At 42.4% G+C, this 14,076-nt stretch overlaps 1 protein-coding gene across 7 annotated transcripts in view; it reads left to right on the top strand.

The window, feature by feature from the left end:
- The window catches only part of KYAT3 (kynurenine aminotransferase 3), a 30,103-nt gene that overhangs the window by 13,673 nt on the left and 2,354 nt on the right, over nucleotides 1–14,076 (top strand). For all 7 annotated transcript variants that reach the window (XM_072127103.1, XM_072127108.1, XM_072127105.1 and 4 more), the window contains 10 exons: nucleotides 2,488–2,632; nucleotides 3,886–4,035; nucleotides 5,437–5,523; nucleotides 5,794–5,919; nucleotides 6,122–6,242; nucleotides 6,916–6,992; nucleotides 7,513–7,602; nucleotides 8,813–8,999; nucleotides 13,115–13,188; nucleotides 13,691–13,777. In XM_072127103.1, the coding sequence (XP_071983204.1) occupies nucleotides 2,488–2,632; nucleotides 3,886–4,035; nucleotides 5,437–5,523; nucleotides 5,794–5,919; nucleotides 6,122–6,242; nucleotides 6,916–6,992; nucleotides 7,513–7,602; nucleotides 8,813–8,999; nucleotides 13,115–13,188; nucleotides 13,691–13,777 (1,144 nt within the window). The remainder of the gene's footprint in view (nucleotides 1–2,487; nucleotides 2,633–3,885; nucleotides 4,036–5,436; nucleotides 5,524–5,793; nucleotides 5,920–6,121; nucleotides 6,243–6,915; nucleotides 6,993–7,512; nucleotides 7,603–8,812; nucleotides 9,000–13,114; nucleotides 13,189–13,690; nucleotides 13,778–14,076) is intronic.

The following is a 14,076-nucleotide window of genomic DNA, read 5'->3' as shown; positions in this document are numbered from 1 at the left end:
AAATGTTATTATTAGTTTAATAATTGGTAGTTTTTCAATATACTTTTTTTCTCAGTTTTCGAGACCTTGGCTTGCTGTTTATATTGTAAGAGGTTTCACTGCTTTCTTCCAGTGAATACAAACCCGTCTATCGTCATGTGATGTCACACAGATGCACAGCTCATTATATCAGAGAAAGTGATAAGAGCTGTGTGGTATAATGAAGAGTGCACCTGTGTGACATCACATGACCTGGGACAGATCCACTGGAAGCAAGCAATGAAAAGCTTCTTATACAACGATAGCAAGAAGAGATCTAGGAATCCAAAATGAATTGTTACAGAAAGTACATTGGAAAATTGTATAACTTTTCATTATACAAACAATAACATTTATCTGTTTGAAGTGGAAAAGCCCTTTAAAGGACACCTGTCATCAGGTCTGTGTCACTTGTCCTGTCACCTCTACCTGTTGGAGCAGCTCTCAAGGGTCCCATCCCAGCCTTTATCTAGTTATTTCATACATTATTCATTGTAAAATCACATATTTTTTATCATGTAAATGAGGCTGGTCACATGGTCAGAGGCAGTGATGTCACCCCTGTTACCCCTCCCCTCTCCTCCCCCGGCTCATGTCTGTGTGTAATGCATAGTAAAGCATTGCTAGTGTGTGTGCTGCATCTGCTGACATGCTGCATCCTCCTAATACACAGACACAGACAGCAGCTACACATGAATCTGACATGTTCTGCTGTAACATGGCTGCCTGGAGCTGCTGTATCTCTCCTAAACACACACACATGCACACACAGGCTGCAGGGGGCGTGGCCACCAGCACCAGGAAGCACATCATTATACAGCCTCACGTGGCTGTGCCTCCCCCTCATGAATAAGCTGGATAGCTTGAACATGCTAATGCTTCATTGGACATTTCACAGGTCATTTGCATACAGCTTTAGGACCTCATTACTTAGGTTTACAGGCATGTAGAGGGACAATGAAGGGATAGAGGTAATGCACTCTAATGGCAGTTTATGAAAATATATTTAGTTTAGGGGGGTTATTTTGCATGACGGGTTCTCTTTAAGTCAAGCTAAACTCCAGTCTGCTACTATTTTTACTGTATAAGACACTGACCTTGGTGTGGGTTTTGGGAAGAAGAGGCATTCAATGCTGCCTTCCCATTGACTGTAACATTGTGCATTGTTTCTCTACATTTGTGAGGTCTTCCATGACATGTTATTGTATGAACTAAAATATAGTTTTTTTATTTTAACTCAATATTGCCACCTGCTGGTACAGAGAAAAATAGTTCTATTATAGAGAAACTTTTTTTTTTTAATTTTAAAAAATATAGGCTTTTAAAAACCCCCTGAAAATGGCCTGTAATAAAAAGGATTATACCTACTTATCTGTCCATACCTCTGAGAATCCAGTGCTGCCTCTTTTCTCTCTGTTCTTTCCAGACTGTTCATCAGTCTGTACTTCTGGCATTGAGATGCACTTGGTCTGTGATAGGAGCCATGATCAGTAATATGGCACATGACCACTGGCTGGTCACATGTTGTATGTATACAGGAACTAGGAGGATGGACAGAGGAACAGTGCTGGTCCACAGATAAGTAATAATGGCATTTTATCTTGTGGGCTTTAAAGAATCCAGCAGCGGTCTCCCTTCTCTAATAAAATACCCAGCAGTGGCTTCCTTTCTCTAATAAAATGCCCAGCATCAGCCTCCCCTCACTAATTACACACCCAGCAGTGATCTCCCTTTACTAATAAAATGCCCAGCATCGGCCTCCCCTCCACTAATACAATGTCCAGAAGCGGCCTTCCTTCTCTAATAAAATGCCCAGCAGTGGCCTCCCTTAATAATGAAGTGCCCCAGCAGCAGCCTCACTTTTTAATTAAATCAGCACCTCATGAAATGCCCAGCAGCGGACTCCCTTTATAAGAAAATGCCCCAGCAGTGGCCTCCCTTCACTAATAACATGTCCAGCAATGGTCTCCCTTAATAATAAAATGTCCCATTGTGGACTTGTATACTTGCCCTCTGGTGCTCCCCCCAGCTCCTCTTCTCCTTACGGCTTCTCCTGGCAGTGCTCGGCCAAAGGACATAGACGAGGCTCTGCACTGCCTGTAGGAGAGGAGGAGCTCAGTGAGTAAGTATATAAGTTTATCATTTTTATATACTCGTGTATAAGCCGAGTAGTTTTTTTCAGTGCAGAAATTGTACTGAAAAACTCTCCTTATACACGAATATATATGGTAATTTTTTTTTGATTATCCTATAATGTACAGTACTTCACTTGGGTTTCTCAAACATATGTTTACTTAGTGGTTTGTACATGATTGTGCCTTGTGCCCCTTGTATATAATTTGCACATAATACCTGAGAGCCCCAGGTGCTGCCACTCACCCTTTCACCATTGTTCATCCTACGTTGTGTTGTATAGTAGAATTCCATGTATATTCACCACTAACTATTACCATGTATGCTCATCTACAGGGTGGAATTCACAAAACTGGCTGCAGATCCCTCTGTAGTCAACCTTGGTCAGGGATTCCCGGACATATCTCCTCCTTCCTACGTAAAAGAAGGTCTTGCTAAGGCAGCGTCTGTTGACAGACTGAATCAGTACACCCGAGGCTTTGTGAGTAAAACATTAGCAATTTACAATGTCTTGGTGAGTGATTGACTATTCAACGCACATTGTTCACATATATCAGGTATCTTCTCATATCTATAGATGTAGATCTCATCGTATTAGAAAATGAGGCCCCTCGGTTCCTGTACTGCTTTGGATTTAGAACTGTCCACCTAGGTGGGTACTGGCTTAACCACGGGGTACAGATATTTCATTAGGTGAAGGCTGACCTTCCAGTCCATGCTCGGAATATATTATGTTAAATTTGAGGTACATTGTACAATAAGGTACAAATCGGCACTGCCCATGCCTTTAACTCTATTCTTTAAAGGGTTCATAACAGTTTTTTTTTTTTTACTATGGGTTCAGATTTATATAAAAGTAATAAAGAACCTATACTTACTATATATACTATACTGCCCCATCATGGCCTTTCTCTGTTGGTATATAGAGTGGCCTTCCACGCTCCCACTATAACTCCATTCTGTGGCCTATATGAAACTGTAAGTGTGCACCCTGTCTGTGTGTGTGTGTGTGTCATGGCTGAGCCTCTCCAGACTACGAGGGGATTGCAGGAAAAAATGGGGTTACAATGAGACATGCTCAACATCAAAGGAGAGAAGGAAAAGAAAATGGGGCGCAATGAAGGATTTTATTAACTGAATAGGACAATGTTTTTCAATGCCGGAGTGGCGTCTTCATCAGGCCAAAATACAGGCCTGCAACTATACAAATAAAAATTACATATGGACAATTATTAAAAAAATAAACTTTTTAAGACAAATGATGATAATAATAAAAGATAGTCAATATACTCAATATGATCGGCGTATGTTATTAATAAAAGCAGCTAGTTGATATTAGTGCACACATTTCAGGTGCCCGGCTCACTTATCTCTCTATATGGTATGTTTTTTTTATTTTGCACCATTTCTTATCCTCTTTAGATTAACAGAGACCAACAGGGATGCTGCAATAGACCCGAGGTTAAAAACTGAACCCATAAATCCCCTTTACAAAAAATGTAGCACAACGGGATTACCTTTTTCTTACCTCCATTAAGCAGAATTATAATCGCTGACGTTTTCTGTCTTTGTACCTATATTTTCACAGAAATGCTCAATCGGCAATCTGCAGTTATGCTGCATCTGTGTCATGTACCTTGGCAGTGTACTGTAGATACTGCACATGCTACAAATTGTAATGGACATCTGAAAATTCTTTATTAAAAAAAAAAATAATAATAATATATTTTTTAGGGTCACCCGCCGCTGGTAGATGCTCTTTCCCAGGTTTATGGTAAAGTCACAGGAAGGCAGATAAATCCAACCAAAGATATCCTTGTTACAGTGGGAGCATATGGATCCCTCTTCAATGCTATCCAGGGCCTGGTAGAAGAGGGCGATGAGGTGAGGGATGTATCCATAATAAATTTTGTCTATTCCAGTAAACATTTTCTGTATTTCTACCCTTGTAATATGGAACCTTTACATAATCTCTGGTATTGGATGTTGTACAGTTACAGGATGTCTGGATAATTCTTGAGCATTTTTAGAATGGAAGGCACTCGGCTGCTCTAAGGGTAGTACGTTTTAGTGCCCACAGTCATTATTTTTTCAGACTGAGCGACATATCCATTAAAAAGTAGAGCATGTCATAGTCATCACTGTTTTTCACAGATTTCTCATGGACATATAGTTTTATGAGGACCTGTGAAAAAAAATGCTAAACTGACGCAAATCGAGCATGAAAAACGTACAATATCGCCTGTTATTATCTTCTTATGTTTGCCTCTTTCGTGTACAGGCAGTGGAAGGTAGTATAACAGTGTGGTATATTTACAGAATCCATTGTATTTTGGGCACCATTGGTAGTGACCTATCTGCAACTTGTATGTATTTATTGGGATTAGTCATGTGACCTGTATACGTGTGGTAAGGGGGGTTGTGGGGGTCAAAAACAGTTATACAGGTATATGTAAAAATATTATATGCCGCCCCTGCTTAAAGCACATCTAACATCAGTTTCACAGATGGTAGATGTCCAGCGCTTACATGCACGTTTCTTTTTTGCAGTGGAACTGTTCTTAGAAGCGGCACAGTTACCAAGACAAAGTTTTTAAAAATATGTAAATTAGCTGGGGGTGCTCGGGCTGACATCACCTGAGAGCTTCTTGGCATTGCCAGCTTTTAATTTATTCACACCCCCACTGTAATAGTCCCGCCTGCTCCCGCCCAAGGAGCTAGGAGAGAGCTCCCACCTTGTTGCTCTGGCTGGCTGGCTCCTAGCTCCTTGGGCAGGAGCAGTTGTTACTATTACAGAGTTGGGGTGTGAATAAATTAAAAACCAGTGATGCCAAATATCTCTCAAGTTTAGTCACCCTGAGCGGCTCCAGCTAATTTACAGATTTTTTAAAACTTTTTCTTTATTGACTAAAAACACTTAGTGCATAACCAAATGCACATGTAAATGCGACACATCTACCATAAGTAAAACTGATAGTAGATGTCCTTTAATACATGAATTATTTATAATGGTCACAACATGTTGTAGTAAGGGTTCATTCACACGCGGTATGCCCGCCGTGTGCTGGAGGTGAGGCCGCACACTCGCAGAAAGATAGAGCATGCTGCGTGCCGCCATTGCCATCTATGGGAACGTATATGCGGCCGCATGATTGTCCCCATGAACGGCCGTGTGAATGAGCCCTAAAGCTGTAAGTACAACGTGATAAACAGATATGAATATGATATTCCCACTGGTTGTGTACTGGACTGCTTTTTGCACTTTTCTTTGTTCATTTTCAACAGGTGATAATAATCGAACCATTTTATGACTGCTATGAACCCATGGTAAAGATGGCTGGAGCCACTCCTGTCTACATCCCACTGAGATATGTGAGTAGCAGGCTGTATGGCACGCATCATATCCTTAAATGCTTAGTGACATAGGACGAGTCTGCTCATTCTGATAAGTGGGGAAGTAGCATGTCAGGATGAACATACTCGTCCAGGAGATCACACTGGTAACATTTATCAGACTGTGTATTTGATACTGTATGATTTTGTTGGAAGTCCTATGCATCCTGTGTATCAATGTTATTTGTCCTGTAAAACCTTCTAAATTTCATATTCTAAGACAAATGTTATCAACATTGTGACTTACAGAAGGAAAGTGGCAAAGCATTTGCATCAAGTTGTGACTGGAGTCTAGATCCTGAAGAACTGGCCAGCAAATTCGGTCCTAAAACTAAAGCTATAATCTTAAATACTCCAAACAACCCCATAGGAAAGGTAAGAATAAATCTGCATTACTACGTTAATAAGAGTTTCTCTAACTAGTTGCTGATAATATGGCTTTTGTCATGGTCAGGCAGCTTTTTCCTAATAACCTGGTTCATAGTCTCAGGTCAATAGCTGTCTGTTGGTTTAAAACTATTGTCAAAATGAATCCTATAAAATCTGAATATAATTTCCATGCCGCTGCTTCTTCTAGGTTTACTCAAAGGAAGAACTGCAAACTATTGCTGACCTATGTATAAAACACGACATACTCTGTATCAGCGATGAAGTTTATGAATGGCTGATCTATGCTGGAAACAAGCACATAAAAATAGGTAGTGTATTCATGTGTAGGGATGTAAAATGCCGCCGTGTTGGGATATAACATCAGATCTATCAGCACTGCAGAGTATAATATCCTGAAATGGTTTACTAATACTAATGGTTTACTAATGACTATTGGGACAGTCTGTGAGATCTGGATACCGGCACATATCATGGTTATGTGCTGAGCATTACTTCTCTATATTAACTGCCATGTATTATGAGATCACCCTAAGCCATGTAACCATAGGCCACGTATGAAGAACAGGGTGAAAAGTCCAGTTCACCCAAAAAGAGACAATCCCAGCTTCCCTGGTCTCGGCCTCGGTGCACGCTACCACATCCACGCCATAGGATCCACGAAATTCAAAAGGTTCGGCACTCTGAAGATCGTATGCACTAAAGCTGTTATGTTCCTGAGAGTGAAATGAAGCGAAACTACATTTTATTTATCCTGGTGGCTTCTTCCGAGTGCTGAACCTTTTGCTTACCTTTTGCATTAGGCCGCGTATGGACATGACAAATGATTGTATTGTGAATGGCCTCGTATAATTTATCTCATTCTAGTATTATTACATGGTTACTAAGAAGTGCATGTATAGAAATCCCTTGAGTTCATACGATCTATGTATATGTTACAGTCATAACATGTAGAAACTTTTATTCTATTTTTTTTTCTTTTAGCTACACTACCAGGAATGTGGGATAGAACGATAACAATTGGAAGTGCAGGGAAAACATACAGTGTAACTGGATGGAAGGTAAGCAATGCATAAATGTATATAAATGTACAGCCAGTCCCAGAATGAAGGACAACCGACTTACAGACAACCCCTAGTTACAGACGGACCTCTCTGCCCACTGTGATCTCTGGTGAAGCTCTCTGGATGTTACTTTACTTCATGGCTGCCATGATCAGCTGTAAGGTGTCTGTTATGAAGTTGTTAACCCTTGTTACCATGAGAGCGCAACATTTTAACAATCCAATTGTCACTTGGACAAGTTTTCAGATATTATAACTTATGTTCCAACTTACATACAAATTCAACCTAAGTACAAACCCAAAGAACCAGTCTTGTACGTATCTCGGCGACTGCCTGTATAATAATACATTTTTGCCATTGACTGCAACATTGTAGATCTCATGTAATACTGTAGTTGCCTAGATGGGGAGGAAAAGAAAAACAAAACACTATTTATACATGAAATTCCAACTGCAGAGAACCAAAGTTTTGATTAGATTTCTGTAATCACAGAGTCACTATTAACTTTTTCCCTCAGCTCGGTTGGTCCATTGGTCCTGCACATCTCATCAAACATTTGCAAACTGCCCATCAGAACTCTCTATATACCTGTCCTACACCATTACAAGTGAGTATTATGTGCTGGATATAGAGTTGTTGCCTACTGATATTACTGTTCCATAATGTGATCAATGTGGGGCACATTTACTTACCCAGTCACTCGGAGTTCCCAAAAGTGCATTGTCCAACAACAATGCATTGTGTCGTGATTAAATAAGATCATGCGTCCTGAATGTGTTGCTTCCCCGATCAGGTCCGCCGGAGTTCACCATCTTCCCCCCGGTGTATGTAAGTGCTTGTCTTGCGACACAATTTTAAAGTTAAATCCAGCGCTTAGTCCGAATCAGTCGGATCGTCCACCTTCGAGATGTGTGTCGCATGAAAGGTGGCGCCGCTGCCCCGAAAACCGATCGTGTGTGCCAAAATCCCCTTCTAAATACCTGTCCCAGTGGTGAAAATGTCGGAAACCCCAACGGAAATGCCATCCGCGGCCCCTTAGTAAATAAGCCCCAGTATATGAAATGTGATGTAAGTTATTATAAATCCCAAAGTTATGTAAATCCCAATTATTCACCTTTACACCTAACCAGACCCCCCAAGCAGCAGCGATGTGCTGAATCTGTGATTGTAGATAAGTGTCTGGTTCGGGTTATTTTCAAACTTTGTGTCAAGGCCTTAAGTCGGACGTTGTCTTATAAGATTCTTTGCTTTCAATTGAATTGTACAGAAAGTGGAGGGACAGTTGCAATGGTCTCAGTTCCTTCTCGCTATTACTATTGTACACTATGGTCAAAGTGGTTGGTCATCTGAAGTAGACGTTTGTTTTTCATTGTTCTACTCTCTCCTTTCTCCAGATCTGTTAATAATTAAAGCTTTATGGTATATTCCACAAAATATGATGTATGCCATAAAAGCTCTTATAATAATGAGATGTTAAACTTCATAATAATTCTAAAATACATGTTGACATAGTAGGACATCTTGACATCTAGGATAGTGTCTGATCACAAGTGCCCCACATCTATGGGCCAGTAGTGATCATATTGGGCTGCAGGAGATTTTTCTGGAAGACCCATTAAAATAAGTGTATCGCTAGTCGATGATCCTCACTAATCCTCCATTCCTATGGAGGACTCCTGTTCTCGGGATTGCTTGGATCCTCATTGATCCTCATGGATCTTCCCTAATCAGTAGATAAGTGTTCAAAATAGAGGATTTAGGTTAAAGAATTGTAAATCGAAGACCAATGTCCCTCCACTTTTTCATGTTGTGTGCAGGAAGCCTTGGCCCATGCTCTGTTCAAGGACTTGAAAAGGATGGATGAACCTGAATGTTACTTCAGTGAACTACCTCGGGAGCTGGAAGTGAAACGAGACCGCATGGCTCGCCTTCTTCAGGCTGCTGGACTGAAGCCGATCATTCCCGATGGAGGCTATTTCATAATTGCAGATGTTTCAGGACTAGGTATTCAGTGTTTTCTAGAACATATAAATTATCCACTGCTTCTTCTGTGATAATGATAGGAAAGAAGCTTGAAGAAGTTGAACCACTCTGCCATTTAAGAGGCCACATCTCCCACACTAGTAACGTTTCATGAGGGCAACACATCGACCAAAAGTTATAGGAGACCAAAATAAAATGTAACTTATTGTTAGAAAACTATTAAGCACCCAACACATAACAGACAGTATGGGCTTGTTTTACATCAGCTACTGACAAATGATGTCACAGCTAGAGATGAGCAGACCCGAACTTTAAATAGTTGACGGAGTGTTTTGCACAGTATGTGCTTTCTCAAACTGAGGACCAAGACAAATGTCTGTGTGCTTGGTTTACAATCCTTCATCCTGGTGGTAGATGTCCTTTAAGTTCGGATGTGTCTGGTGAGACCCGACACATTGTCGCATTGGTGGCCATGCAGCCAATCCGACAAATTGACGTCTCTAGCTACTAGCCACAGCAGTGATTGGTCTTGGGGACCCCCAATCACAGCCATGGCTAGTAACCAGGGGTGTCAATTTGCGAGAACCCTCCCTGACCTGAACTGTAAGCTCATCTCTAGTCACAGCTTTTCTGCTCCCAGTCCTTGCACAGGAAGAGTGTAGAAAAGAATTCAATGATTTGGCCCAGGTCTATAATAGTCTATGGCCTTGAGGTCACTCTGTTGCATGTCACTAAATGCTATGATGGAGCAGAGTAGAAGTACTGGCAAAATAGCTTACAGAAGCTATTTTAGCTAACTTACAGAAAACTTTAACAGGGTAAGTATAAGGCCCTAATAGGGTCATCCTTGTTATACTTGATAAGGTTTCCCAGGAGCTGCAGGTCACATGTACCCCGGGCAGTGGGACTTGGGACTTCCTGTGACATCCTGCTGCCTTCTGGCGAATGGAGAGGGCTGTGCAGACATTACTGTTTGCATACCCCCTATGTCATAACCACTCCCATACTATCCTCACACCACTGATATGGGGGTGGCTATGACGGCAGGGGTATGCAAACATGCCATGCCTGGTATGCCTGGCTATAGGCAGTGTAACCCCCGTAGCCAACCTAGAAGCACCATATTCATCAATGGTTTCTGATGAATATGGTGCATCTTGCAGATCTCTCTTTTCAAATGCTTGATTTACTTGATGCCAGAGAACCGGTTCAAGTGGACCCACTGGGTCAGTGGGATTGGTCCTTCATTATTTTTGTCTCATTCTAATCTTGATGGCACTTCACTTCATGGTAATAATGAAATACAATGGGATTGAGGTAAAGATAACAGAAATCTATCACATTATAATCTGCTGCCACCTACTGGACTTTTTAGTAGATGCAGATGTAGTTGGTGCATTGTATTAATTTATAATAATAATTATTTTATTTATATAGCGCACACAGATTACGCAGCGCTGCACATAACTTGCCAAGTCGGTCCCTGTCCCCAATCGGGCTCACACTCTAATCAACCTGCCAGCACTTTTTGGGGTGTGGGAGGAAACTGGAGGACCTGGATGAAACCCACGCAAATGCGGAGAGAACATACAAACTCTTTGCAGATGTTGACCCTGGGACATGAACCCAGGTCCCCAGCGCTGCAAGGCAAGGCACTATTTAGGCCCCTTTTCACGCGTGTTTTCTGTGCGTGCTTTTGACGTGCAGAACCTGCATTGCACTCTGACCATTTACTAAGGGCCCAAATCGTGTTTTTCTGGCGGGTTACCCAATTTTCCCTGAATTGCCCCGGGTTTTTGGCGCACGCGATCGGATTGTGGCGCATCGGCGCCGGCATGCACGCGATGGAAATCGGGGGAGGGGAGGCGTGGCCGTACGAAAACCCAACGGATTCGTAGAAACCGCCGCATTTAAAAAAAAAAATGTGTCGCTTGACAAGCGCTTACCTGCACCCGGCCAGGCTTGGTAAACTTTAGTGCACTCTGATGGAATTCAGCGCAGCAGCGACACCTAGTGGACATTGGGGGAACTACCTTAGTGAATCGCTGGAAGACCCGAATCTTCCACACAGAATGCGCCGCTGGATTGCAAATGGACCGGGTAAGTAAATCTGTCCCAATGGGTCTTTTCAGACTTGCATTTTTTTCACGCGCACATGCACGTTTTTTTTTTTAACGCGTGTTGAAATCTCAGCATGCTTTACTTTTGCAAGTCACGTGCATGAAAAACGCACCATACAATTCTATGGAGATGCATTGCACTCTGAAACACACGCAATGGGGCAAATTTACTTACCCGGCCCATTCGCGATCCAGCGGCGCGTTCTCTGCTCTGGATTCGGGTCCGGCCGGGATTTAAGAAGGTAGTTCCTCCGCCGTCCACCAGGTGGCGCTGCTGCGCTGAAAGTCATCTCATCGCACCGGAATGCACCACCTCGGACCAGGTGAAGGTAAGCGCTCCCCAAGCGACACTTTTTCGGTTTTTAAATGCGGCGGTTTTTCCGAATACGTCGGGTTTTCGTACGGCCACGCCCCCCGCTTTCCGTCGCGCGCATGCCGGCGCCGATGCGCCACAATCCGATCGCGTGCGCCACAATCCCTGGGCAATTCAGGTACAATCGGCGCAAATCGGAAATATTCGGGTAACACGTCGGGAAAACGCGAATCGGGCCCTTAGTAAATGACCCCCAATGTGTTTTTCACGCATCAATTGCCATAGAAAAGATAGAGCTCAGTCCTGAGTCCTTTCACGAGACACTGAACAAACTCTGACTGAAAACTGATTGATCTCTGATGAAAAATGTCAGTTTTTCACTGACCAAACCCTGATCGCACCCTGATCAGACTCTGACGTGATCTGCAACGCAAGTGTGGAAGGGGCCTTATACTTAGCATTTTGGGTCCAGACATTAGGTTATATGTAAGGCCTCTTGCACACTAGCGTTGCGTTTCACGTCAGGGTGCAATGCGTGAAAAACTGACGTTTTGGCTGCGTTTTTGTTCCATTTTTCCTTGGAGTAATTTGCGTTTTTGCGTTTTTCACGCGCGTGTTGTTAGCGTTGTTTTTGCGTTTTCGGCGCATTTTTGACGCGCGTTTCAATGGGAGACTCGAGCAGTTTTCAACGGGACCATGGTTTGGGATTAAAATGTGTTATTTAATTGAAAAATAATGTCTTCTGATAATTTGCAAACATCTGCGATCTATTCTTCACTGTTCCGCGCGTATATTATCTCCCGACAATTTAGCAGATGTGAAGAACAGTGAAGAATAGAATAAAATCATTGTACACAGTGAACACAGTGAACACAGGATCATTTAAGATAAAAACACAGTGCAAAACACAGTGCAGAATAGATTACAGATGTTCGGCACATCTGCTTACTTGTCGGGAGATACGCGCGGAACGCCGCGAACAAAATAGCATGTGAAGAACAATATATATGTGTGTGAAGAACACATTGCAGATGTTTAAATACATCTGCAATGTATTCTTCACACATATATATTGTTCTTCACATGCTATTTTGTTCGCGCCGTTCCGCGCGTATCTCCCGACAAGTAAGCAGATGTGCCGAACATCTGTAATCTATTCTGCACTGTGTTCTGCACTGTGTTTTTATCTTAAATGATCCTGTGGTCACTGTGTTCACTGTGTTCACTGTTTTTATTCTATTCTTCACTGTTCTTCACTGTGTTTTATTAATTAAATGATCGTTCGCGAGCAGGGGAAATAATGTTATTCTGGTCACCTAGCAACCCTTACGTTTAAAACGCATTGCACTCGCATTGCACTTGCAATGATTGCGAGTGCAATGCGTTCTTGATGCATCTCCATAGACTTGAATGGGGCGTGAAAATTGCGCGTGACTCGCAAAAATAGAGCATGCTGCGATTTTGACGCGCGTGCAAACGAACGCAAGCACGCGCGTTCAAAACCACGCTAATGGAGAAAGACCCATTGAATACAATGGGACAGAGTGCAATGCGAGTTCTGAGCGTCAAATGCACGCGCAGAACTCGCGCGTGAAAAACGCCAGTGGAGAAGGGGCCTTAGTCACCATAAGGGTCATGGGGGATTTCATGATCTGATAGTTCTTTTGCACATGTTCAATGTATTACTTTACATTCTGTTGAAGGTGTGGATCTTTCTGATATGAAAAGCGAAGAACCTTACGATTACAAATTTGTCAAGTGGATGATAAAAACAAAGGTAAGAAAAACTTCAATCATTCATATTGTGGAGATCTTTCGTTTTGTATGAAAGCCCATGAAAACTACTGGTTCTGTTTAACTGAAAAGAGCATTTCCACAAATACCTGCTGAGCCTGGCATAATAGCAATGGCTTCTGTACTCAACTAATGTATGTAAATTCATCCCTTACAGTCGATGTTAGAATTTGCAATGCAAACGTGATGGTACCTGGATTAGGCAGGAGCAATGTCTCGGATGTCCGCTGCTCGAAACAATTAATTTGCATAGTGACTAGTTAGATACTTGTTTTATTATGGCCTCCAGCGATTGCTAGGACCAGATTTTGCTCAGACATAACAGATGTCTGACAGAACGTGTTACAAGCTAATTCCGAATCACCAAAGTTTCATTTCCTTGGGGCGTTTGTTACTCACTTCCCATTTTCACTTCAATATATAGAAATGGAGTCTGTAATCTTAACAAGCAAATGGTTACCTTGTATCTGTGTTATCTGTTGTAGAAGCTAGCTGCTATCCCAATAACCGCATTTTGTGGACCAGAAACTAGAAACCAGTTTGAAAAGTACATACGATTTTGCTTCATCAAGGTAAGACAAGAAGTATTTAAATGTTAGTTTAGTTCCAATTGGTATTAAAAGTGTAAGGCCCGTTCCACACTTGCGAGTGTGATGCGATGAACTCGCATCACACTCTCAACGCAAGCTGCCGGGAACACACGGCCTGAACGCTGCACCGCGGGAGTGAACTGACATGCTGAGTTCACTCCCGGTGTGCAGCGTTCGGGCCGTGCGTTCCCGGCAGCTTGCGTTGCGAGTGTGATGCGAGTTCATCGCATCACACTCGCAAGTGTGGAACGGGCCTAAGGCAATGTACATGTCTCCCTTCT

This window comes from Engystomops pustulosus, chromosome 10, assembly GCF_040894005.1.
Source record: "Engystomops pustulosus chromosome 10, aEngPut4.maternal, whole genome shotgun sequence".
NCBI classification, from domain to species: domain Eukaryota; kingdom Metazoa; phylum Chordata; class Amphibia; order Anura; family Leptodactylidae; genus Engystomops; species Engystomops pustulosus.
Note: the sequence above shows the minus strand (reverse complement) of the source record. Positions and strands in the feature narration are given on the sequence as shown.